At 41.4% G+C, this 27590-nt stretch overlaps 1 protein-coding gene and 1 long non-coding RNA gene across 4 annotated transcripts; one reads left to right on the top strand and one right to left on the bottom strand.

Moving 5' to 3' along the window:
* Positions 1-1160: 1160 nt before the first annotated feature.
* eif4e2 (eukaryotic translation initiation factor 4E family member 2) lies at positions 1161-22532 on the bottom strand. Of its 3 annotated transcripts, none has more exons than XM_008117847.3 (8): positions 22378-22532; positions 16111-16225; positions 13407-13541; positions 9269-9373; positions 8298-8450; positions 8069-8205; positions 5122-5202; positions 1161-1636 (listed from the first exon to the last, which is right to left on the bottom strand). In XM_008117847.3, the coding sequence occupies exons 1-7, from the start codon at positions 22461-22463 to the stop codon at positions 5157-5159; spliced, it is 777 nt and encodes a 258-aa protein (XP_008116054.1). In that variant the 5' UTR covers positions 22464-22532; the 3' UTR covers positions 1161-1636; positions 5122-5156. The 3 variants fall into 3 exon arrangements, with proteins under 3 accessions (XP_008116054.1, XP_008116055.1, XP_003225527.1); XM_008117848.2 differs by having other exon boundaries at positions 16164-16225; positions 22378-22531; XM_003225479.4 differs by lacking the exon at positions 5122-5202.
* A 30-nt stretch (positions 22533-22562) lies between these two features.
* LOC134297919 (uncharacterized) lies at positions 22563-27254 on the top strand. Its single transcript, XR_010004891.1, has 2 exons — positions 22563-22814; positions 25042-27254. It is a non-coding gene; the product is annotated as an uncharacterized LOC134297919 (long non-coding RNA).
* Positions 27255-27590: the final 336 nt, after the last annotated feature.

Below are 27590 nucleotides of genomic sequence, written 5' to 3'. Positions count from 1 at the left end.
GGCTGCTTACTAGCTAGGAAGTAGCAGCAAAGCCACCTCACCGCATCTAACTCGGACAAGAGTATCAAAGGATGCTGACAAGCATATATGAGAGGCAGAAATGTGGTGTCTCGACTGGTAGGGCCAGCATATAAAGCAGGCATGGGCAAACTTTGGCCCTTCAAGTGTTTTGGACCAACTCCTGGAAATCCCAGCCATCTTACCGGCTGTTAGGAATTGTGAAAGTTGAAGTCCAAAAGGAGGGCCAAAGTTTGCCCATGCCCGATATAGAGGCAATTTAACCAAAAATCAGGAAAATATAGGAAGACAATAGGATTCAGGGCAATGAGTATCAGCATGTGCCATTTGATCACTGAGGAAGGAAGTCAACACCTCCCTGTGCAAAGGCTCCCACCTCTTAAATCTTACCCGGCTTTTGAATCCCTCCTGACATGGCCTGGTTGAGAGTAAAGGCCAGTGGAGAAGCATCAAGCCACATTGCTATCACTGGGTCCCCAACATTGAGGATGTGAATATCTGAAATATAGCATAAGAGTTCTGCATGTGGCATTCTGCTCTCCCTTCAACACTCCAGGACTTACTGTCATCCCAAGATACCTCAATCCTGGATAGTCTATAGTTAGTAGAGAGCAAGAGGCTGCATAGAAGCATCTGGCTATGTTCCCCTATGCACAGAGGACATCTTCTGTTGAGATCCCCTGATGTCCTCCAATGTTGTCAGTAGATGATGCCATTGTTTTGCACCTGGATACAGAGGCATAGCCAGGCACTTCCCTGCAATGACTCTCAGCAGGAACAACTCTGAACAGTAAGATCTCAATTCCCTCTCTAAGTCAGGGATGGATCACTGCGAAAGGACTGGGGGTTTGCAGCCTTTCCACAAAATAAACTGCTATGTTTTGGCCCCAAATGCCCTCAGGGGTGCATTTCCACCATGTTTTGGGGGCCTTTTAGGTCCAGAAGTGTTTTTTAAATAACACTAAATGATAGAGGTCTCTACTATCCCTAAAAAGCATTTGAGAGCAAACTCACAAACAATCCTCTCGGGGGCCCTAGGGACCAAAACAATGGCTCTGGAAGACTTGGGTCACATATACTTGCTTTAAGGTCTTCCTAGAAGGGAATTCCTATGAGGACACAACAATAACAAGAAGAGAGAATAGAGGTTTAATCATTTATTGGCAGAAGTGGAAAGGGGGAGGATGCCTGCCAACCCTTCGGCTGTCTCTGTAGCGGAGATGCTTGTAATACTGGAAAAACCCGGGGCAGAGCGGCCTATGAGAGGAGGACACCCGCCCTACCCAACCAGTCCTGAGCAGAAGGCAAAGAGGGAGGCACTCAAGCTCCTCCGAGGAAAGCACCACACCAACACCTGCTCTGCCAGCAAAAAGGTTTGGGTCCCAGATGTAGTCTTTGATGCAGATGTAAAAGGAAATAAATCCTTGAAGAGGTCAAGGATCTAGACAATCCTGCACACCTTTCCCAACCAGGACAAATGGTAGGGTGTCATATGGAGACCCCCAACCCCACACTTTCTCAGGGCCGGAAGAAGCAGGAGGAGCTAAGCGCTGTAACCCCCTCGCCTCCTCCTCCTCCTCACAGTGCAATCTTGGTATTCCGGAAGCTTGAATTATCCCTGGAAAACAAAGGAAGAAAGGAGATTAGGACACAGAGCAGGTAAAAACAGGGGAAGCTGTGTTCGGCCTATGGGGCTTGAGGGCAAAGCATGGGTCAAGTTTTATTGTAGAAGCCACAAGTTCTCTTGAATGCCAGCTTCAAAAAACAAAAACAAATTTCCTGAAACAAAGACGGGGAAATAGAGGCATCCTATGCTTCTGAGCCAGTTTTTCTCTGTAGACTATGAGATGGCTGGGTCCCAGGAGTGAAAAATCTGCCCCAAACAAAAGGGTGATTTGTGCCATCACTAGAACATTGATTGTCATTGGAGTCTCCATGCACAGGTTCAAGCCTCTCATGTGTTTTAGAGCAGAGGGCAAGGGGGAAAATGGGAATTCTCATTTAGCCCTTTCCTTCTGATCTGATCTAATGGCAGAGTTGGGCCACCAACACTGGTCTTGTGTGATCCAATGCTCTGATGAAACAGGCATCATATTCTCTGTTGTGCCACTTTCTATCCATGGGACCAATTTTTCCACATCCAACAAAATATGTTCTGCCTAGGCATTTTAAGGTTGTTCGCATAACTCTTATGAAATTCTTGGGCCAGAAGTCCTCATTTCAATAGGGTCTGATGTTCTCCATAGTTTCACATATTCATGTGAAGTCTGGGAATCCATCTACCATGGATAAGGGGGTTGTATTGTAAACAAACAAGGGTTGTTTCTGAATTTAGCACAGAACTTCGTTTCCTGGACTTGTTTGATCCACTCAGATCATAGTTCCCCATATTCTATAACAGTGGTTCTCAACCTGTGGGTCCTCAGGTGTTTTGGCGTTAAACTCTCAGAAATCCTAACAGCTGGTAAACTGGCTGGGATTTCTGGGAATTGTAGGCCAAAACACCTGGGGACCCACAGGTTGAGAACCACTGCTCTATAATCTGGGCCCCTTCCATATTACACAAATTCTAATCTTTGATGGCACTTTAACAGTTACGGTTGTATCATATGAAAACCCATGTTTTTTTAGTTCTGTGAGGTAATCAGCACTGCTGGTCAGAGGTCTTCAAATTACAAATCCCACGATTATGTGTGTGTGAGAGGGGGGGGGGGATTAACAGTTATGACAGTTAAAGCGGCATCAAAATGTCATTAACCATGTAGCATTTTAGGGACTGCAGAGCAGCATTCTCATCTCTTTTGAGATAGGGTGGATGGACGCAGAAAGATATGGGTAGTGAAAATATTTCCAAAGCAGAATCTAACCACCACTAAGGAAGGACTTAATGGATTTTCAGAAGGAGGGATTCAATCCCAACTCTCCATTGGACTGGATGAAAAGGCTGAAAGGTTTGTAAAGGTGACCTCTGTGAATGGTGGCCATTGTACCTTCACTCTCCTGGTAGTTGTTGAAACGAAAAGAAGCTCCCTAGGAACTATGGGAGTCTGGCCACAGTTCAAATATTCCTGAATGCCAATATAAGGCATTTGCATCTGCAGAAGGCGATAAAACCTCTATATCAATACTGCATTGAGATAAATTGAACTGGGGCTTTGCTGGATTTTTTAGTCTTTATTCTTGGTTGCTCCCAATAATAGGTTTTAGTGTTTCAATGGTCTGCCACTACTGGCTCTCTGGGTAACACAACCCAAGGCTTCTGCTGTAATCCAAGAGGACTTGGCTATCTTTTCAGAGGAGGAATTTGGCAAAGGAGGCCAGCTTTGTGTTTGGGAAGGTCACCGGAGAGCCTTTCTAATAATAGAGACCATTTTCAGGCAGGGCTTCAATCAACATTGTCGTCCTGTTGGCTCTGGGCTTAAAAATGAGCAAACACACAAGGCTCAGAGACACAAGGGCCAATGCCCTAAGCCTGCTTTTGCCGAGGAGATGGAGTGAGTAGATCAAATAACACTGGTTCAAGGCCAAGATGGTGACTATTCAAAGCGATTGTCACATTTGAGGATGCAAACTCAGGAAGGAAGTTGGGAAGATGCACAACTTCTGCCTCCCAATTTGAGTTCACAGGTTTGCTTTGAGAGATTACACCCTTACAAAGCAAGTGCATTTTCAGGCAAAACTGGGATATTATTATTATTATTATTATTATTATTATTATTATTATTATTATTAACTTTATTTCTATCCCACCTTTCTCCCCATAGGGAGAAAAGCCCCCATCAGAATATGGATTAATTCTCAGCTCTTCTGTTATGGAACCACCCTCTAGATGCTAGTGGACTGCAACTCCCAACAGCCCCTGGGTGGCAGAGTTAATGGTGAGAGATGCAGTTCAATGATATCTATAAGACTGCACAACTCTCACAATGCACACTCCTTTCTTACAAGAGTGGGGACAGCCACCAATACAAGATAACTGTCCCATCTCTACTTCTGCCTTTCCACTAAGCCAACCACCACAGGAGATGATGGCAATACGGCACAACAATGTATCCATTGGACAGGTATCTGCAGTCCGATAAAACATTTCCTCTCTTGGCATTTTCTAGGACCTCCAGCATGATTCTATGATTTCTTGGGGTGGAAGTCATTTCGATAAAATTCACTATTGTCTATGATTTTGCAAATTCAAACAAAATCCAGGAACGTATCCCCCTTGGATACAGAGGTCATGTTGTACAATTCCATTTCTTTTCTCTCCTCAGCCTTTAATAAGCCCCAGTTCTGCAGAGCCAGGTCAGTTTCAAGAGATCATGTTGGGCTCATGCAAGCTGCCAGCCCGGCCCCATCCAGCCATGTGCTTGTCAACCCCCAGCCCTCCCATGACATGCATGCTGCTCTTGCAGGCAATGGAAACAAGCACATGGCTGGCTGATGTGGACTGGGCTAGCCACATGTGACAAGTCTGCAGGAATGTGGCCTTGCTCCGTTCCCATTCTAGCGACTGGCATTCTCACAACACAAGCAAGCAAAGACAGACCTCTCAGCCCCACAAGGCCTCCCCTTCTGACTCAGTAGCCGTGCAAACAGGCAATGAGGAACTGATTTCCATGAAACTTCTAGGGCAAGCTGCCCTTGCCAAGGGGAAACCAAGGGTCACCTACCTACAAGTTTACAAAAGCAGTTTCTGCTTCCAGTGGGAGCCATGTTTGACTATCAAAATGAGCATTTGCAGGGAGGAAAGAGATAGCTTTGTGAACCAATATAAAAGCAGCAATGAGTCATAGAAAAAGGAGGATAACAGAGCTGCTTTGGTCATAATTCTTTGTACATAATTAAGGGCGAAGGGACAGGTTGAAAATATGTTTAATAGATGCCCCAAATATGACTTTAAGACATGTATCTTTCTTTTTAAAGGATGAATTTAAGATATAGTTTCCCATACATGTTGGGTATGTATCAAGGCTGGAGGGAGGGGAGGGGCAATGGGTTTACCCAGCAGCCGCCCCAGCTTTTTCCTGTGTATGATGTGCCCAGGAAAGGGGGAGGCTTCAGCGGAGAGGTGTGCCACACAACCATGTAAGAAGAAAGATGAGGCCCTACCCTGGGTGTGTGAGAGAGGGAGGGAGAGCGTTCACTCAGCGACCGCCGCTGTTCACCAGGCCGTGAAACTCTTCCCAGGCCCTGGCAAGCCAGAGGGGAAACAAAACACAAAGAAACAAAAAGAAAAGAAAAATAATAAAAGGGAGGGGGAGAAAGAGAAGAAAACAAACACACACAAAGAAAAGAAAAAAAAACGAGCACTTCAAACCAAAGGCTTAACTCCGAACAAGAGCAAAGACAAAATCACGTGCAGTTTTTGCAGGACTTGGCTGAGGGCACAAAGCGGTATTGGCAAGAGAGCCCCAGCAAGGACAGGAAACAGCCCTAAAGAAACAGCCCTTGTGTCAGTTGCAAGAAGCAGCTTGAAAGCTTTTCGTCTCCTCCCCAAATGAAGCCTGAGTAGGTGTAACAACATTTGCTCACATTCATTCCTCCTTGCTCCCATCTCCTTTCTCTTATGCTCCCCATCCACTGTTGCTATTGTGCCTTCACTACTGGAAACAAAGTCCTTGGGCCAAAGACCTGCCTTAACGTCACTTCAGTTACTTACTCTGTAAAAATGCCATGCATCCAATAATCTTGAATTAATAACAATAGTAACAGACACAAAAAAACCCATCAAATCACTGGAGAGGCATGTAAGATATGGCTGCTGGTCCATCTTAACTTGGTGTTGGCTGCTGTAAAATTTTAGGCTTTCCAAACCTGATTGAACCTGGCACCTTCAGTGGCTGCTGTCAAACCAAAACCCCAGAACATGTGGACTTCGCCACTATTATCCAGCTCAGAGCTTGGAAATATTCTAGGCGCTGCATCATTCTGCAGGCTGCATGTGAGTTTGTTAACTGACAAGGTTTCTGATTGGAAAGAGGAAGGCAATTGTTACCAGTCATGTCTTGCCTTAAATCTGCCTTGCTAATGGCACCTATAATAAACATAAAAACATCATTAACTATCAGTGGCAAAAGCACTTTCAGATAAATCCTGGGGAATAGCAGGGCTAATGTCGCCTCCACTGGCAGCACAATTTTTCTTACTGATGAGCAGAGTGCTTGGGAAGGGACAAAACCTGTGTGCTCTGCTAAATCAGATAAATTAATATGATGTAGAGAAATGATGGCTCGGAGATAAGTGGCAGATCAAACAACTAACAACAGGCCTAATGGCTTTTTCTGTTGAGGATCATAAACTCAAGAGTTGGAAGGGCCCACAAGGGCCATCTCATCCAACTCCCTGACATGTAGTTATACACAACTCAAGCACCCCCAAGAGATGGTCATCCAACCTCTTTTAAAGATCATAAAAAAGAGACTTTACTTTGCAGGCAGTCTATTTCACTGTCAGATATATAATTTTCTTGCCATCTGAGTTTCCTCATCCACAAGCTCCTTGCAGGCTTCATTGCCCACCTCACTCTACTCCCAAAAAGAGATTTGGCTACTATTCATGGTTTCACGCAACCATACAAAGTCAGGAAGTGTATCCCTTGTAGATAGGGGGCCATACTGTATTTATTTTGTGCACAAACACAGAGACCCTTATATATTTGTTCTATGCCTTCTTAGGGAGATCTTGTTTCTCCCCCTCTTGAGAACCATGGCATGATGCTTGCTGAGGCATGGGGTGGACTGAACAAGGTTCACCCCAAATTTCTGCCCACTTTTTCACTCTGTTTTCTTTCATCTTCTTTGACTATATGAATCTTTCAGGGCTCATCTATGTGAACCAGGCTGTGTCTTTGCTTATAGCAAAGTGAAAAAAGATTTTTCACATTCTTCAACCGTAATCTGAAAGCTTTTTTTAAACACGCAGCAGCCCCTTATCACTCTGGAGAAAAAAATAAAAGTCATCTTGAATGGCTCAGCACGGTAAACTAGAACGGTCTTGTTTAAGATACAGCTGTCCCTTCTGTTTACTATAATCCTCTGTTCTAGTTAAAGAGCCTCTGTCACGAGTATGTTGGAAGGATTTAATATACAGCATTTATTATTATTAGAAATAATTTGAACAGCGCAGTAAATTTACATAGCGCCTTCCTGAGAACATTTATAAATCTAATGCGTCTATAAATCCCCGTTAGCGTTTCTGTTTTATTGCTCCAGCAACGCAGTGCAGTGCACTCAAATAACACCCTCCCCTCCTTGCACCTTGGTTTGAAAGAGGGAAAACACACAATCCCACTGATGATAACCAAGAAGCCATTTAGAAGAAAAGGCTAGGCTAAGGGTTTGCCAAGTCTGTTTTGGGAAATCCTTGTTTTCCTTGGATGCTCATGGTGGCAGATCATTATGAGGAAGATCAGCCATGGTAGAGAAGCTTTCTTCAAAGGTACTTTACTCTCCATCTCTGATCTTCCCCCATGAAGGAAGACTAGATATGTCCCAAAGCAGCAATTCACAAACATAGCTCTCCAGATCTTTTGGACTCTGAGATTCTCTGACCAATTGCCAATCTTGCTGGGGCTTCTGTGAGCTGAAGTCCAAAACATCCTGGATGACCCTTGTGTAAGAACTACTGTTCTAAGAAAATTCTCAATTTGTGAGGTGATGACAGGTCCCAAGTGGCTTCCCTATCACCCCACCTGAAACAAGGTTGAACTTGAGACCTTCCTTTATGTCCCCATAATGTCCCAGAGCAGAGCAAGTGCTGGTATCTTGGAAGGCTGACCGACATGGGAAGAAGCTCTTTGAAATCTGAAAGCCACTAACCACCACTAACCAAGGTCACTGGCAGCAGAAACGACTTCAGCACTCAAAACAACGACCCTGCAGCCAAAGCAGTTGCACAAAGTGGTAGAAATGCCCTTTGTCAGCCACCTGGATGGCACCCAGAGGTTTAAGATGCACACAAGGAAGGCCTTGCTTCATTTATAAGCTGCGCCATGCATTCCACATGGAAGAGCCAAGCATAGAAAAAGTAGCATTTGCTCATCCCACCCTGTACGTACTTGATGCTGTCTGTGTGTGTTTTGTATTCCATGATGGTGTTAGGAGGAAGGTTGAGCACTCGTCGTAATGTGTCCCTTATCCGGGCTGTGGTCGCTTGGTCACTGGCTGTCTTGTTCCATATGGAGATGATGTCCTCCTAGAAGGTGACCGATGGGAAGTTTAAAAAGAGAGACGAGAGGTCTACACATCTTTGTCACTAACTCTGCACCCTCCTCAAGGAACACTTACCTGGAAACGAACAGATACAACTGCCCCACAGATCTCTTCCCCCACCATGAATTGTTCCCCCAGCATTGCGAGAATAAGGTTCTCCCAGCACCGAGATGCTAAGCCCTTTCGAAGGCGGATAATCCACTTGCCTCCATTCTTGTTGGCATCATCCTGGGGAGAAAGGAAACAAGTCACTGCCTGAACTATTTCCCTGCTTGTCTGATACTAAACGGACAGGATATGAAGGCAGAACAAGGTAATTTTCCTGGCAGAATTAATCCCATGAATATCACCAATTACAACCTGACAAGTAAAAGATGGGATCTCTTGTATTGATTAGGTTCATCTTTGAAAACTGACACTAACATAGGGTTGCTGTGTGTTTAACATAGGGTTGTTGTGAGATACCTCACAACCTCTGAGGATGCCTGCCACAGAAGTGGGTGAAACGTCAGCGGAGAATACTTCTGGAACATGGTCATACAGCCTGGAAAACACACAACAACTCTGTGATCCCGGCCATGAAAGCCTTTGACAATACAGATACTAACATCTTTTCTGCATGGCTTTCCCGTTGTTCCTTTCTCCCACTTTCCTCCACCTCCTTCCTTCCTCTTATACACACAATCAAGAATTCTGTACCAAGGGAACAATAATACACAAATGTTACAAAGGCTTTCATGGCCAGAATCACTGGACTGTTGTGTGGCTTCCAGGCTGTATGACTGTTTTCTAGCAGCATTTCTCCTGACATTTCATCTGCATCGGTGGCTGGCATTTTTAGAGGATCTAATGCCCGGAAATCACACAACACTCCAGTTACATAGGTCTCTTTCATTGCTCATATTTAATTATTAATTAACAGATGAAAAACTGTTGTTAAGAGATATTGGCCAGGCAATGAGATCAGAGCAAGCCTCTCACTGGTTCAAACTTGGGTCCGAACTCATCAAGCATTAGAGTTTGCCTTAAGGAGATGTCAGACTCACTTCCCACATGGGCTTAATTCCTTCTTTGAAAAGATGAAAGTCGCTGTGGCCTGTCAGGTCCCCGGGACGAATCATGTGGCTATAAAACCTCCAGAACTGCTCCACCTGCAACAAAGCACACATTCACTGACTTCAACTGTTCCTTTATTTCCTGGAAGCACTTCAAGAACCAACAGCAAATGGCACCAGTCCAGAGTCTGCCATTTTGAATAGAACTGGCTCAAAAAAAGAAAAAAGGAAAGTCTCTTTTTTGTTCTAACTTCTGCTGTTCTACCAGCTCATCTGACCCATTGCCATATTTTTCTACTCAGTCAGTTCTTTAGCTATCAAAACAGCATCAGGTGGTTTGTTATGTGGTCCTTGAAGTCTCAGCCACATAGATTCTACTGGACAGAAAAATGCTGAGGCCAAGCTGCCATCAGATTAATCAAATACTGCTCGTGTAATAAACAAGGAAATAACTAAATGCATCTTTAGTTGTTCACCATGCTTCATTTGCATGAGACCACTGAGTGACTCCCTCGACAGCAGATGTTGTCAAGACTTCATCTCCCAGCATTCCTCTTCATGTAGCAATGCTGGTTTTGCCTGATGGAAGTTCAACACTGTCTGAAGGTATACAGCATTTTAGAGTCAAAATAATGTTCTGTTTTTACGAATCTGGAAGGGATCTTTGGCTTTTATTAGGAGGTCTGTACCTGCTCTTCAAAACTGGAAAAACTAAAGAAGTTATTTTATAATATGTTCCACTTGCAATTATATGTTAAATAAATTGTACTTTTAATATACAGGTTGAGTGTCCCTTATGCAGAATTCCAAAATCCAAAATACTCCAGAATAGTGACACTTTTGCTTTCTGATGGTTCAACATGAAAAAAGTGATTTAAAATGTTGAAGAAAATTGCTTTCAGGTGTATATAAAACATAAATGAATTCAGTGTTTAGTCTTGAACCATCTCCTAGATATCTCATTACATACGTATTTGTAAATAAATACAGATATTCCAAAATCTGAATAAAAATTCAAAATCTAAAATGCCTCAAGTTACAAGCATTTCAAATATGAAATTGCCAACCTCAACAAAACATTTTGATTTTATGTCAAACCAAGTCATATACAATGCATTTTATGTTCCTATAGTGACTTTCAAACTGTAGAGGGTGCTAATGCTGCATTTTTCCAATTACTCAAGGGATGAAAAGAACAACTAATCTTGTTGAGCCATAAAAACTACCTTATTTATTACAAGCTAAGCTTGCACTGATACAGGCAAATTTATCCAGGTTTCATATCAAGAAACATTTCTCATTAGAAACACAGATTTCCCTGTCTAAAATTTGATGGCATTGCAACATGCCTACAAGTCAAGTATACCCACAAGACTTCTGTGATGTGTATCTATATAGAATGCATTATTTCACTCTAGAACTTTTAGGAATTAGATGGAAGAGTTGTTGAGGTTAGGCACAATCAAACGTGTTTTCTCCAAAATTCAATACATCTCATAATTGTATGCTGCTAGCTCTAAGTGGAATCAGCACTTGTTAGCACTTGGATGTAAGACTTCCAATGAATATTAGGTGCTGTAGGCCAGTAGTTCCCAAACTTTGGTCCTCCAGGTGTTCTGGACTCCCACAATTCCTATCAGATGGTAAGCTAGCTGGGTGTTCTGGGAACCACTGCTGTATTTCAAAACTACGTGACAAAACTACGTCTAAGTATTCCGAGGGTCACCATAAGTCAACATGCAACTTGAAGGCACCCCTAAGATTTGATCTTGGTCCCTTTTCTCCAAATGCTATAGGCTAGAAATTCCAGAGCATGGGGAAAGATGCTGTTAGACTGTAGCCCAGGAGATTCTGGAAGTGGCAGTCCAAAAAGGAGAAACTCCCCGAAGAGCAGAAGGACTAACAAGGAATGTCAAGTGCTGTAGGCTATATTTCAGAGGAAGGAAAACACTTCTGGAGATTCCTCCTTGGAAGAAAATCCTATGAAATGTATGGAGTATTGGCACAAGTCTTGAAGGCACAGTCAAGAGACAGATCTGCAGAGCACTGCTGCCCTCTGGGGTCTAACCATGGATTTTCAGCACGTTTACTACAGGCTGTTCAACCGATCTTGATACAGTACACAGCACTCTCCAAAAAGCTCCATTCAACTCAAGAGGTTTATTTCCTGCTAAGTGTGTCCTTAGCTACTATAATACCACACTGGCTCTCTAAACTTCTCTGTATTTGTGCCTGCATGGTGCCTGTTGATGTATGGTGAATAATACTCCTTGCTTTCTTAAGCAAGGAATATCCAGAAATAGTTTTGCCAGTTCCTTCCTCGGAAATAGTGCCAACAGCACCACAAATTCACTGGCAGCCTAACATCCAAGTACTAAGCAGGGCTGACCTTGCTTAGTTGCTAAGATTAGACAAGATCTGGTGCTTTTATGGCATTCAGTCTGTGAGTATGTGCATATACTTTAAAGTCTCTTATTGACTTATGGGATCCCCGGTGGCGAAGTGTGTTAAAGCACTGAGCTGCTGAACTTGCAGATCGAAAGGTCCCAGGTTCAAATTCCAGGAGGGAAATGAGCGCCCGCTGTTAGCTCCAGCTTCTGCCAACCTAGCAGTTCGAAAACATGCCAATGTGAGTAGATCAATAGGTACCGCTCTGGCGGGAAGGTAACAGTGCTCTATGCAGTCATGCCGGCCACATGACCTTGGAGGTGTCTACGGACGACGCCGGCTCTTCGGCTTAGAAATGGAGATGAGCACCAACCCCCAGAGTCAGACATGACTGGACTTAACGTCAGGGGAAACCTTTACCTATTGACTTATGATGATTCCATAAGAGTTTTCTTAGGAAAGGAATATTCATAGTTTAAACAGCATCTTCCTCTGAAATATTGCCTCCATCAACTGTTATTCATTGATGATCTCCTATCCATGTATGAAGCAGGGCTGACTTTGTTTAGCTTCCAAAATCAGACAGGATATAGTGACTTTAGGAATTTATGCTCTATATATTAATAGTGAACTGAGGTGTTTATTATTCATGGCTATGTAGTAAAAAAAAGGACTACTGAAAAACAAAAGGGAGTCACCAGCAAGCTTAGGGAACCCCAAAACTTGCAGGAGTTTCCATCTTAGTTTTTCCCTGCACCTAAGAGACCACTTCACCTTACTAAAAATACATCAGAGCATAAAAAGCTGAAAAGAATGCAAGGAAGCCTCATGAAAGAATGCTATCTGGAACACTTCACACTGCATCATTCATGATGGAACTGACTAGTATCCAATGTGCTACAGTCATTCCAATCGCTAACTGGTTTTAATTAACACCCTTAGTTCAACTGTTGGAAAAGAAGGCACATTCCTCATTTGGATGGATGATTAAGAAAAACAAAAATAAAAGTACAGAAATTGGGGCAGTGGTGCATAAAAGGAATTGTTACTAAATTAGTTTCCTACCACACCTTCCTGCAATTTAAACATTTGTGCTGCCAGGTAAATTTCACTATACCAAACCTGTTTCTGCAAGTGTTTTTTTTTTCTTCCTATTCAACAAATCCCTAGATTTCTGACCAGACATTACCAGGGCAATTTCAAAGTGAAGCATATATACAAGATAAGATTGTCCGAGTCAAGTCAACCATTGTTTCTGGTTCATATTCTGTCTTTCATACAAAAATAGTTCTGGACACTTTAGAATAGGGATTCCTAGCTAGGAAATTGCCCTGGGAAGAATTTTAGCCCCCAAATATGCCCTTGACTTATACATGAGGTTGACTTATACATGAGTATACACAGAAATTGCTTACCATCTTTTCGTGGTATTTTATATATTTTTAAAAATCAATATTGTTAGTAATTTAGTCCCATTGTAATGTTCACTTTTAAGTATGTATTTAGCTGCATGGTAAAGTGCCTTGAGCCCCAGTTTTGGGAAAAAGATGTGACTACCATTATTATTATTAACAATAATAAAAATAACGACAAGGCATTTATAAAATAAACCTGGATACAGGGGAGGGCAGAGGAGACATCCATTCCTCTCAGTATGCAAATAACACAATATACACACATGCACACATATTCAAAACAAGCTAAACTCCACTAAACAACAACACAAAGGCAATGAACTCACGGAAGCAAAGGTGCCAATTTGTTTGATGTTCTGTTCATAACTCTGAGAGCTGGTGGGCCTCCCAGGCGTCCGTCTGGAGTACCAGAAGGTGTAATTATACTGCAGAGGATGCTCCGCCGGTCCTGGTACCACAGCCTGTAGGCAAAATTTAAAAATTCATTTCTCCATAGGCACATCCATGAAGAGAAAGCTGAAAAGATGTTTGGAGCATTAGAAGCCTGTCCATTCCTAACAGCACAGAGTGCGAAAGAACAGTTTAGCCTCATTTTCTTTGTGAACTTCCATCTCTGTAAATAGCCTGAAACAGCCCATTAGTCTGCCAAGAATCGACTATACTTCAAGGGCTTATCAACCCTCTGCACGCTTGAGTTTTTCCAAGCTGGACGAGACTGGGCCCCACGAGGAATACTTTACATTTCATGAAACCAATTCATCAGACAGTTCCAGTTCACGAATTCTGCCTACCTCTTTCTATGTCTCTAAAGAAAAGAAATAGAAAAAGCCCATCTGATGTGGTCATGGAGGCTTTGATTTCCTCTTGATAAGAGAAAATGGAATGGCGGTGATCTGAAGAATTCCACCCAAGTTTTCCAAATCAGGCAGCAAAACCCAATGACTGCAATTTGAATAAAGCAACTGCTATGTCTGTTTTTAATATTGCTGGGTGAAAATACCAGCCATCACAGCTCCCATTTAACAAAGAATAAACCAGGAGAATCTGGTTTTTATTTTTTCCTAAAATAGTCACAAGATAATGAGTTTAAGGGGAAAGTGCCCTTGGCAAGCAGGCTAAAAAGCAAAGGAACACAACCAAGGGGATTATTACAACAGAATTAGTGAGAGGTCGGTACAAGCCCATCTCTTGCACACAGGAGAGAAGTGGAACAGATGGTAGATCTCAGGCCTGAAATGCCATAAATATTCAATCATAGGCCCCTTGGGGCTGAGTTCTGTAACAGCTGTTCTCTGTGTATTTTGGTAGCCTTATACATACAAACCCTGAACTTATAGTAAGTTATAGTTCACCTTTAAAATCTGACAGTTTTAACATTCCACTTACTGAGCACAATAAAAACGCCTACCACTATGTCAGGGAATATGGGCCAGTAGAAAGAGAGTTTGGGGTACAGTGGTTTGAGGGATGGATTAGGACACTGAAAGAGCAGTGCTTGAATCCCCGCTCAGCAATGGAAATTTACTGTGTGAGCTTGGATGAGTGGGGAGAAATGATGAATGTATGAAAAGAAAAGGGAAATTAAGAGACAGTCTTTGTTTAGGTGGGTTTTCCCTTGCCATCCTCTGAGGCTGGAAGTGTGTGCTTTACCCAAGATCACTCAAGGCAAATTAGGAGACATATCTTCACATGCTAATAGAGGTTTTAAAAAGCCCAATGTGTGTTAGACACAATGTTGGCTTTCTTCAGGAGCTACACTTTAAAAATATCAATATAGCTCTATTTATATGAACAAGAACAACAAAAAGTTGGATTATATTCTCTAAAAACATATTGATTACACAATTCTACATAACACATATCTTTATATGGGACATAATACTTTTATACATATATTTCTAAAGTTGTATGTTGCGATCTCGAAAGAGATGGACCATTAAGGAAAAAGAACAAGAGACTATCATTTCTGGATATTTGCATATGAACTCAAGTAGTCAGGAGAGAAAATGAACTAATGGTTTCTCTGAAATTGGTAACAAGGATATCCGATGCAATCATCCTAAAGTGTTGAGCTTTTAAAAACAAATACAGCAAGTGGAGATCTATTAGCATGTGGAGAGATGTCTCCTAATTTGCCTTCACTGATCTTGAGCAAACCATGCTCTCTCAGCTTCAGAGGAAGGCAAGGGCAAACTCCCTGTAAAAGAAACATGTAAAGAGACCCCTGTGATAGGTTTGCCTTAGCACTGCCACAAGTCAGAAAAGACATGAAGGCACACAACAGCTAATAGTGCAAAATCCCCTGGAAAGGAGAAGACAGTATGGTCCATCAGTGATACGTAGGACTCCTGATGTTGTTTATGCTGATGACTGTTATCATCAGGGCTGATGGGTGGGTTTCCCTACAGGTTGTGTTCCTCAAGTGCAAAGGTTACCTTTATCACACAGAAACATTGACAGTCATTGAAGTATTAGAGAATATAAAGAGATGATCGCAAAGAAAATGTCTGTGGTTCACAGGCATTAAAAATCAGGATTGTCTAGATTCTGTTCACACTACAGAATTACAGTATGTCATTACCCTATCCAATGGGTTCTTGAGATTCACAATTCAGATATAATTCTCAGCCAGAACCCTGTAGTGTCTCATCATATTATCAATCCTAGGATCCCATGGCATTCAAATTGGAATAATGGTACTACAATTCTGTAGTGTGAATGAACTCCTGGTATTGGGAATTGGACTTTAAAGAATTAATCTCCACATCAACAACTCAATCCTTTTAGTGAAGCGTGCTAATGACGTACAGAAATGGCATATTACCTGCATAACAGATTCTGCTTTTAAAATAACAGACTGAAAAAGTTTGCATTGTTTTCATTCACAAGGAGATAAATGGAATAGAGGCCTGGTGGGCTTTAATATGAGTTATTCACAGGTATCTTCTTGGTTCTGGAGCTACAGGCTAAAACCCCTCTGTCACAATCCTCCACTAGACACTTCAGTCTAGGGAAGAGGCAAGGACATACCTTCCTCTTGATGCTACTTTGGGATTTGTCTCTATCGTTTTTTTCCTTCTCACCATCTTTCTGTGTGTTGTTCTCTTCATTCTGCTCATGATCTCCACTGTCATCATCCTTCAAACTATCAAAGAAAGAAAGGAAGGAATCAGTTTGAAAGCCTGCAAGGACAACCATGTTTAGCACAGAACAAAATCTAAAGGACATAATGTGGTTATTATTAGGCCAGCCTGGCGGATTCAGGCTACTGAGACAGAGAAGAGATTTTTAAAAGAAGCAGAAACTGCACTTTGGATGCTGAACAAGTGTCCTGCTTCTTGTCCTTTTCTGTTCAGTCCAACAGTTCCCAAAATGTGGTCCTCCACATGTTTTGGACTTCAGCATCTAGAATTTCTGACAACTGGCAAAACTAGCTACCATGTTTCCCCAAAAATAAGACAGTGTCTTATATTAATTTTTGTTCCCAAAGATGTGCTAGGTCTTATTTTCAGGAGATGTCTTATTTTTCCATGAAGAAGAATTCACATTTATTGTTGAACAAAAAAATGAACATTTATTATATACTGTACAGTAGTTGTCATCACAAACCAGCATAACCAGACAAACTGTGAATCCTATCAAGAATTTCTTGTTACTATTATTATTTCCATGTACAACTGGTATGTACATTTACCAATCCTGCATGCTCTGGTGTTCTGTTTGGCAGGCGCTGGGCATGCTTCCAAACAAAGACTTTGCTAGGTCTTACTTTTGGGGGAGGCCTTATATTTAGCAATTCAGCAAAACTTCTACTAGGTCTTATTTTTTGGGGATGTCTTATTTTTGGGGAAACAGGGTAGGACTTCTGGAAACTGAAATCCAAATCAGCTTATGGATTACAATTTCAGACCACTGGTTCAGTGTGACAAGAGAACTTTTCAGCATTATTATCTTAAGAATCTGTGGGTTTTACGTGCAGGGAAAACATGGTTAAACTCAGCTTCAGGGGCATTGAAAATGGGAACACATAGAATGGATAAAACAGATGCATTGGTTTACACCAATTTCAGGAGATCCACATTTTGGGTTTTCTTGGAAGTTTTTAATAATTGCAAATGCATAATGCAAAATTTTGGAGGTAGGACTGAAGTCCAAATGTGACATTCATCCATGTTTCATATACACCTTACACACACAGACTGAAGGTAATTTTATAAAAAATATTTTTAATAATGTTGTGTATGAAACCAAGTTTGTGTACACTGAACTGAATCATCAGAAAGCAGCAGTGTCACTATCCCAGCCACTCACATTGATCATTTTGGAGTATTTCGGAATCCCAGATAAGGGATGTCTAACCTTTAGTACTTAGTTACCTATCCCTACTGTATTGGATGCTATGTAGATAGGTAAATATGAAAGGGAAAAGCCATTATACTCAAGTCCACTAGACGTTTAACTAAATAGATTGGATCTCAAAGTGCTTCATTACTAGATGGCTGCAGATGTGTCTAACAGAAAAATACACACATTTCAAATGTGTGTAAAAATACAGCACAACCACACTTAGTCAAAGGGGGGAATCTATGCAAACAAAATGCACACAAAAGCAAACTTTAATAAATCACCCCAAAGAGACAATTTCATCTTGTAATATCCCCTGATGTGGACATAGGAAGAAGTCCGTAGATATGCAAATGAAATATTTGAACATCCTTGTGTTGCTTTCTGGTGGGTTCTTGATCCTTTACAAGGCATCATTCAAACACACTTCTCAAAAATCTGCTACATTGGTACATATAGTATTATGTTTCTCCCATTTCCCTCTTTTTCCACATAGCATGGCTTTCATTAAACATTTATCAAACTCTGGCCCCTTCTACACTGCCCTATATCCCAGGATCTGATCCCAGATTATCTGATTTTAACTGGATTACATAAATCTCCACTGCCAGATAATCTGAGATACAAAGATAATCTGGGATCAGATCCTGGGATACAGGGGAAGTGTGGAAGGGGCCTCTGTAGTTTTCTAATGCTGTATTACATAAACAGCATTACTATCTGCAGGCGAGTAATCATCACATTTCCTAGTCACATGGTCAAAATGTTCAGCTGTACTCTTAAAGCCCAGAGATGGTATAAAAAACCTGCAGGCTGTTGAGCAGTTGCACCTGTTGCACCACATCCTGTGGATTCTCACAACAGTCCCTTTTTGAAAGCAATGAGAATTTCCAAACAGTGGTAACCTGTGGACAGGTGTCCTCACCTTATCTTCCTCTGGCTGGCTCTGAGACAAACCTAAAAAGACATTCAAAAGTTCCCTTTTGGTCAAAGCTGATGCTTTCCCTCCCTTAACCTTACACCAACAATCCTTGTATTTAAAATTACCGTTAATAATCTGTCTTGCTCTTTTCCTATTTTGAAATCTTCAATTCCCTTAAGATCATTTGCCCTCTTAACTTCACTTTTCTGCTGCTTGTTATTCCCGGTAGTCCCCTCTTTGCTCTCTTTCTATAACACCTTTTAAAATAGACAGGCCTTTTTATTTGAACTGATGATTGTGCAGAACATTTTAATGGATTTTTATCATATTTTAACATGTTTTTTAAAAAATAGGATTGCTTGCATAATGGTTTTTATAACTTTCTATAGGTTGTTTTAGGTGTATTTTGTTCTATTCTCCTTTGTAAGCTATATTGGGAGAAATATGTGATATAAAATAACTAATGTAACAGGCAAAAATTAGCCGACAAACTGTTTTACTGCATCTCTATAAGCTAGCTGGCATTGCCCCCCCCCCAAATGCGTGATGGGAAGTTGCTGCCAATTGCAAGAAAAAGTAGCCTTAAATCAAGGAAAAGTTTCATCAGAATCATCACTCCTCTAAATGCTCCTCCAGCAACAGCAAGAATATCACTGTGGACAGAAAACCAGGCAATAACAAATGGATTCCAATTCCAACTCACGAGGGTCTTCCTCCAGGTGCATACCAAGAATGGGCAACTTGGAAGTCCCTGAACAGACTCAGAAGTGGAGTGGGCGGATCAAAAGAAAACCTGGCAAAATGGAACTACCTAGAAGAATCTTCCACAGTGTGCTACTGTGGAGCAGAACAAACAACTAAGCACTTGTATGCTTGTCCGCAATGTCCTGCCTCATGCACAGAGGAAGAACTGTTTAAAGCTACAGTCAATGCAGTTGCTGCTGCCTGTTTTTGGTCTAAAACTATTTAGCACCTTATGATCCCTTTAGTTTATCAGTTTTTAAACTTATTTATGTAATGCTTTTGACACAAAATAAAAATAATACTCCTCATAGGGATTCATGGTCTCCAGACCTTGGATCCTTTTAGTTGCCCTCCTCTGGACACCTTCCAGCTTTCTCTCTTGAATTGCTTTGTCCAGAATTGGACACAGTATTCCAGGTGAGGTCTAACCAAAGCAGAATAGAGAAGCACCAAGACTTCCCACAATGTAGACACTAGACTCCTTCTGATGCAGCCCAAAATCCCATTGGCTTTTTAGGCTGCTGCATCACACTCTTGGCTCGTATTCAACTTGTTCGTCATGAAAATCTTTCTCAGATGGACTGTTGTTGAGCCAGGTGTCACCCATCCTGCATCTTTGCATTTCATTTTTTCTGCCTAAGTGTTGTTTATTCTTATTGAAATTCATTGTTAGCTTTGGCCAATCAGCTCTCTAATCTGTTGAGGTCATGTGGAATCCTGATCCTGTCCTCTGGAGTATTAACTCTCCCTCCTAATTTGGTCCCATCTGCAAACTTGATAAGCATGCCCTCTAAACCTTCATCCAAGTCAATAAAGATGTTGAACAGAACTGGGCCCTGGACCAAACCCTCTTTATAACACTCCACTAGTCACTTCCTTCCAGGATGAAGAGGAACCATTGGTGAGCACCCTTTGGCCACATAACCAATTACAAATCCAGCTAATATTAGCATTGCCTAGCCCACATTTGACTAGTTGTAAGAAGATCATGGGAGGCTTTGTCGAAGGCCTTACTGAAATCAAGATATGTTACATCTATAGCATTCCCTGCATTTACCAAGCTTGTAACTCTATTGAAAAAAGACAAGATTAGTCTGGCATGATTTGTTTTTGAGAAATTCATGCTGACTTTTAGTAATCCCAGCATTTTTTTTCTAAGTGATTGCAGACCTCCTCCTTAATGATCTGCTCCATAATCTTTTCTGGTATTGATGTCAGGCCAACTGGACAGCAATTGTTTGGGTCCTATTTTTCCCTTTTTGAAGATAGGAACAACATTCGCCCTCCTCCAGTCTGCTGCTCTCCAATAATTCTCAAAGATTATTGCCAGTGGTTCTGAAATTGTTTCTGCTAGTTCCTTCAATACTCCTGGATGTAGTTGACCTGGCCCTGGGGACTTGAATTCGTTTAGAGCAGCCAGGTATTTCCAGATTACAGTAGTGGCTCCCCGCCTATGGAACGCCATCCCAAATGATGTCAGGCAGACTCCCTCCCTTCTATCTTTCCGCAGGAAAGTTAAGACCGGGTTGTGGGACCAGGCCTTTGATCAATAACAGCAGCATTGTGAAAGACTGAGGCAAAAAAGACTGAGCAGCTCAGCCTTTTCCTTATCCTGTTAGCATTTTACATTTTTTGTCTAATTTATTTGTTATTAATGTAATCATGTTTTATTTACTTCTTTGTATTTGTTTTCATTACCCTAATTCTACTTTTTATTTTCTCATTAGTGATGTTTTTGATATGTTGATTTCTGTGAAATTTCGGCATTGAATATTGGCCTTTTTTGTATGTAATCTACCCTGAGTTCCCTTGGTGAAAGAGGTTAATACTTTAATACTTGTAAGCCGCTCCAAGCCCTAGGGGAGTGGCGGCATATAAGTTTGAAAAATAAATAAAATAAATATTTATAAATCATTTATTTATTTATTATTATTATTATTATTATTATTATTAGCAGCCACCTTCTCTTCACAAAGGCTGTACCATTTCCTTTTCCTTCCTTTTTCTACTGACATAACCAAAGAACCCCTTTTTGTTGGTTTTAATTTCTCTGGCAAGGCTGAGTTCATTTTGTGCCTTAGCCTTACAAACCTTTTCCCTACGTATGTTGGTTATTTGTTTGAATTCCTCTTTGGTGATTTCCCCCCTTTTCCATTTCTTGCACATGTTTCTTTTAAATCTTAGCTCAGTTAAAAATTCTTTGGACATCCATTCTGTCATGACTCAATTGTATAGAATTCTTCTTCCATGGCTGAGTAAGGATTCGAACCTGGGATTCAAAGACTCCTAGTCCAGCATTGCAACCATTTGACCACATTGCTTTTCTTTGGAAACCTCTCTAGAAGTTTTAAAGTAGAGGTGGATGGCCATCTGCCAGCTGCTTTGGATCCCGTGTGGGAGAAAAGCGGGATAAAAATAAAATTATTATTATTATTATTATTGGACGGGTGGCCCTTGGGTCTCTTCTAACTCCATGATCCCACATTTTTCAAAATATGAGCAGGTGGGAAGCCAACAGCCTGAAGGCCTGGGTTGCTGTGAGTTTTCTGGGCTGTTTTCAAATAATCTGAAGTGTCCAAAGAAATTCTGGACCATTCTAACAACCACCATGTCAGACTACACAGAGAAACCACTGAAATCCAAAACATGCGGACAATTTCAACAGAAAGAAAGAAACAATGAAAATGAAGAAAATCTGGCCACCAGTTTTTAAAGAACTCTAAAATCAGGACAGGAAATAAAGAAAGGAGAGGAATTCCAGACATGAAACAATCAGGGCCAGCTAACACCTCTTAACAAAGGATTCTCTCAAGAAAGCAGCCAGGCTTTGAATCTGCAAGACTATTAAATGTTAATTAAGGTGGTCATTGGCAACATTCACACTTGCCTCAAACAGACAAGGGTTCTTTCTCCCAACCTGGACTTTCCAGATATATAAACCACACTTGAGTTTCCAACAGACCTCACAACCTCTGAGGATGTCTGCCATTGGATGTGGGCGAAACGTCAGGAGAGAATGCTTCTAGAACATGGCCAAAATTCACAACAACCCATACTTTCCAAACGCTTGGTTCCATGGTCATGTTTTGACTTATATTTACAAACTTGGGCCTTTCAGGTGTTTTGGACTTCAACGCCCACAATTCCAATTGTGGGCGTTGAAGTCCAAAACACCTGGAGGGAAGTCTGAAGCTGGCCCAGGCCTGGTCTGTAGGAAAGCCATTGAAAACTATGCGCCCCTTCTTTTGATTAAGAATTTGGCCTTGAGGCCTAAAAGCGCCACTCACGCGTCGAATTTGTTGTTCATCCTCCTCGGTCGTTCGCCAGCCGCTGCTTTGCTTCCTGCGCCGGACTTCCGCTCCTCCGCCTCCATACGGTCCCAGCTTTGCTCACTTCCGCCCGGTTGGAACCATTCTTCTTTCTGTCGGTGTTTCCAGCCGGTCACAGGACTACAATTCAGGCCTCGCTACTTCCTGGCAGCCGCTCTTTCTGCCGCGAGTTATCTATGGTTGTAAAAGGAGCCGCGTGTGCAGAGATAGAAAGATAGAGAGGCGTTTCTGTATTTCTGCATACGATGTTTCCGGGTTCAATGTGTTGTCGAAAACTTTCATGGCCGGAATCACTTGGTGGTTGTTAGTTTTCTGAACTGTATGGCCATGTTCCAGAAGCATTCTCTCCTGACGTTTCGCCCACATCTATGGCAGGCATCCTCAGAGGTTGTGAGGTATAGTGATATCTATTGGTGACTAGGCATGTTGGATTTATATATCTGTGGAATAAGGGTGGGAGATAGAACTCTTGTCTGTTGGAGGCAGGTGTGAATGTTGCAATTGGCCAGCTTGATTAGCATTGAATAGCCTTTCAGCTTCAAAGCCTGGCTGCTTCCTGCCTGGGGGAATCCTTTGTTGGGAGGTGTTAGCTGGCCCTGATTGTTTCATGCCTGGAATTCCTCTCCTTTCTTTATTTAGAGTTTTAAAATCATAGAATCATAGAGTTGGAAGAGGCCTCACGGGCCATCCAGTCCAACCCCATTCTGCGAAGAAGCAGGAAAATCACATTCAAAGCACCCCCGACAGATGGCCATCCAGCCTCCAAAGAAGGAGCTTCCACCACATTCCGGGGCAGAGAGTTCCAAGAACAGCTCTCACAGTTAAAAATATACAAACTTTACACCCCCGCGCCCCAAACTTTGTAGGGGCCTCCGGTGGCACATTATGTTAAAGCGCTGAGCTGCTGAAAAAGCAAACCGAAAGGTCGCAGATTTGAATCCGGGGAGTGGATGAGCTCCGGCTGTTAGCCCCAGCTTCTGCCAACCCAGCAGTTCGAAAAAAGTGCAAATGTGAGTAGATAAATAGGTACAGCTCCGTCGGGAAAGTAACGGTGCTCCATGCAGTCATGCCGTCTACATAACCTTGGAGGTGTCTATGGACAACACCGGCTCTTCGGCTTAGAAATGGAGATGAGCACCAACCCCCAGAGTCAGACACGACTGGACTTAACGTCAGGGGAAAACCTTTACCTTTACCTTATACAAACTTTACAACTACTTCTTCCTCACTATTCACAGCAGCCATTCTCCAATACACTCTCCATCCCTCAGCAACTCTCATCAAACCTACTCAGGATAACTACAACATACTATATATACTTGAGTATAAGCCGACCCGAATATAAGCCGAGGCACCTAATTTTACCACAAAAAAACTGAGAAAACATTGACTCCAGTATAAGCCGAGGGTGGTAAATTTCAGAAATAAAAATAGATACCAATAAAATTACATTAATTGAGGCATCAGTAGGTTAAATGTTTTTGAATATTTACATTAAGCTCAAATTTAAGATAAGACTGTCCAACTCTGATCAAATCATTATTCTCATCTTCTTCAAGGTAAATGTGCTTATGTATCCTTTTAATAATAATAATAGAATAAAATAATACATGTAATAATAATAATAATAAATACAGGAAAATAATAAATGCAATAATAATATCAGAATGAAATAATAAACGTATTAATAATAATAAAAATAGAGTAAAATAAATGTAATAGTAGCAACAGTAATAGAGAAAAATAGTAAACGTAATAATACCAATAATAGAGAAAAATAGTAAACGTAATAATACCAATAATAATAGAGAAAAATAATAAATGTACCATATATTCTCGAGTATAAGCTGACCCAAATATAAGCCAACCAGGACCCTCAGCTGAGGGGGGCCTTTTTAGTCCTAAAAAAAGGGCTGAAAAACTAGGCTTATACTCGAGTATATACTACTCCTAATGCATTAACAACCATCCCTTAAGACTTTGGACCTTGTTATTTCAGCCTTGCTTTCTTGCTTTTCTCCGCTCAAGAACTTTCCAACAGTTTTGAGCGTGTTTCGGTTTCTGGACTTTGGACAATAATATTGGACATTTCCCTTCAATTCTTTGGACTAATTCATACCTTTTCCTAAAGGACTATTATCTGCTCAACCTTTCCACCTATTCCTTCCTGGATTTATAATTGTTCTAATAAAGATATTATATGTTTATTGGTCTCTGTCTGGTTTTCAGTGCTCACGCTGCCCTGGGGTGCAACAAAACGTTCAGCAGTTATGTGTCTATAACTCTTGTTAGAAATTCTCAATTACAGCACAGGATGCTAGCCATGATTGCCTATTTCCTATTATTGGAGATTTCAATATGTAATGTAAACACAATGGTAATTAAAACAATGATGACTTCCAAATATGCTCCCCTCCTTTGGTGAAACAGTAAAGAAATGCTGGAGAAATAAAGGTGCAAATGGATAGATATGAGAGGTCAGTTTGATTCACTGCCACGTCTGCCCCAATTATAATTCAGGGGATGAGGTCTAGTTTATAACAATAAAAAGGGGGGTAGGTGAAGGAATTGGGGCTCCCAGTATTCCCCATTTCTCAATTGCTTCCATTCCTTTTTTTTCAGTCCAGGTCACTTGATATCATGGACTTCATGACATGCGGGTGTGGAGAAGAGCAAACCACAGACCACTGACCACAATGCAGCCTGAGCCCTGCCACATGCACAGTGAAGGACCTTCTCACAGCAACACCAGAGGCACTCCAAGTGGTCAGCTAGTGGTCAAAGGACATTTAGTATAATGCCAAGTTTTTAATTTTGTGTTTTTAAATACATTACAACCGTACCCTCTGTTCACTTCTGATACAATAAATAAATACAGTAGAGTCTCGCTTATCTAACATAAACAGGCCGGCAGAACGTTGGATAAGCAAAAATGTTGGATAATAAGGAGGGATTAAGGAAAAGCCTATTAAACACCAAATTACATTATGGTTTTACAAATAAAGCACCAAAACATCATGTTTTACAACAAACTGACAGAAAAAGCAGTTCAATACACGGTAACGTTATGTAGTAATTACCGAAACATAATTTATTGTTTATTTCCAGTATTTATATTCCGACCTTCTTTCTCGCCCCGAAGGAGATTCAGGGTGGATTACAATGAACACATATATGGCAAACATTCAATGCCAACAGACAAACAACATACAGTATAGACAGATACAGAGGCATTTAACATTTTTCCAGCTTCACAATTCCGGCCACAGGGGTAGCTGTTGCTTCACTGTCCACTAGTGGCTGTACTTCCTCATTTCTTTCCTCGTGTTTTGCTGGCAGTTTTATGGTGTTGTAAATGAGTTAAATTAGCCTCCCCACATAAAGCGTACCCAAATTTCCCTACTTGACAGATGCAACTGTCTTTCAGGGCTGCATAGGTCAACAGCAAGCCAGGCTATTTAATGGTCAGGGGCTTAACCCGGCCCGGGCTTCGAACTCATTACCTCTCAGTCAGTAGTGATTTATTGCAGCTGGTTACTAGCCAGCTGCGCCACAGCCCAGCCACATGGCAACATAATTGAAAACATTGACTACAAAAAAGTTTGCTACTAAAAGGCAGACTGCATTGGATAATACAGAATGTTGGATGAACGAAGGTTGGATAAGCGAGACTCTACTGAACTTGATATAATAGTCCCCGATAGAGTGAAGGAGATGTGACGATGAATAATCCTCCTTCTGCCAGCAATATAGAGGTCTCCATGGTACAGAGATGCAAAACCTTCATAAAATTCATTCTCACGGATAAAAATGATCAATTTTTGCAATTTCCTCCTTGGAACAAGAAGCTGTCAAGAACTGCACAGTTTTGGAGACAATTTACAGTGTGGGTGTATTCTGTTCAAATGTGCATGTTCTTTTCATCTTAAAGTTGACTTTTGTGGACAAAAAAACTTTCTTGTTTTCCTATTTCAGCAATGTTTGTTTCCTATGTCAAGCTGCCGCCTTGCGAGGAACAGCACGAATCATATATGGAGAGGGCTGCACGGCAAACCTTCCTTGCACCGGCCTCGTGCTGGGTTCCTTGGTTCCTTCCGGTTGCTGCAATGTGAATGCTTGAAGGAGATTTGTGAGGAAAAGGAAAAGCTCCATCTTTGCAAGGTTCTCCCCCAGACACAGACGCTGCCCTGGAGAAGGAAAAGCCAACCACTGAATGACAATAGAAACTTTCCCAAGAAAGAATGTTGAAAAATACCTTTTAAATTATTTTAACCACCAAGAACTCCTAATGAGAAGAATCCAAGATTAAAAGAATCTTGGGGCCGGGCTGTGGCGCAAGCTGGTTGGTAGCCAGCTGCAATAAATCACTATGACCAAGAGGTCATGAGTTTGAGCCCATGTCGGAGTGAGCACCCAACCATTAAAATAAAAAATAGCCCTGCTCATTGTTGTCCTAAGCAACCTGAATGATAGTTGCATCTATCAAGTAGGAAAATTTAGGTACCACTATGTGGGTAGGCTTTTTATTTATTTTATTTATTTATTTCGTGTGGGTAGGCTAATTTAACTAATTTACAACACCATAAAAATCGTCCAGCAGCGTTTGGAATGAGGAAGTTGGTGTCACAGTGGGTGATGAAGCAGCTGCTCCCCCTGCAGCCGGAAGCTGGAGAAGGTTAAATTGCCTCTGTGTCTGTCTCTTTCTCTATCTCTATGTTCATATGGCATTGAATGTTTGCCTTATATGTGTGCATTGTGACCTGCCCTGAGTCCTCTTCGAGGTGAGAAGGGAGGAATATAAATATGGGAAATAAATAAAATAAATAATAAATAAATCTCCACAGTTTGAAACATATTTTGTATAAAATCCATACATAGATGTTTTGCAAAGGAAACAGGTTTTTCTGTACAGAAAATTGTATTTTCTATACAGAAATTTATATTTTCTGCACAGAAATTAATTGGTCAAACTACCTTTAGTTTGACCAATGTCTTCAGATTCTTTCCTGAAACTATTCATCCTTGTCTCTTCTTATGGAAGAATAATATTTTGCTGCAAGGAGGGGCTTTTCTGGCAATTCTGTCTACCTTTGTGGTGCTATCTTTAAAGAAATTTGTTTGACATTGAAGTGAAGTGTGTGGCAAAATCCCTCCTTCACTGCCTCAAGGGG

This window comes from Anolis carolinensis, chromosome 3, assembly GCF_035594765.1.
Source record: "Anolis carolinensis isolate JA03-04 chromosome 3, rAnoCar3.1.pri, whole genome shotgun sequence".
Lineage (NCBI taxonomy): Eukaryota > Metazoa > Chordata > Lepidosauria > Squamata > Dactyloidae > Anolis > Anolis carolinensis.
Note: the sequence above shows the minus strand (reverse complement) of the source record. Positions and strands in the feature narration are given on the sequence as shown.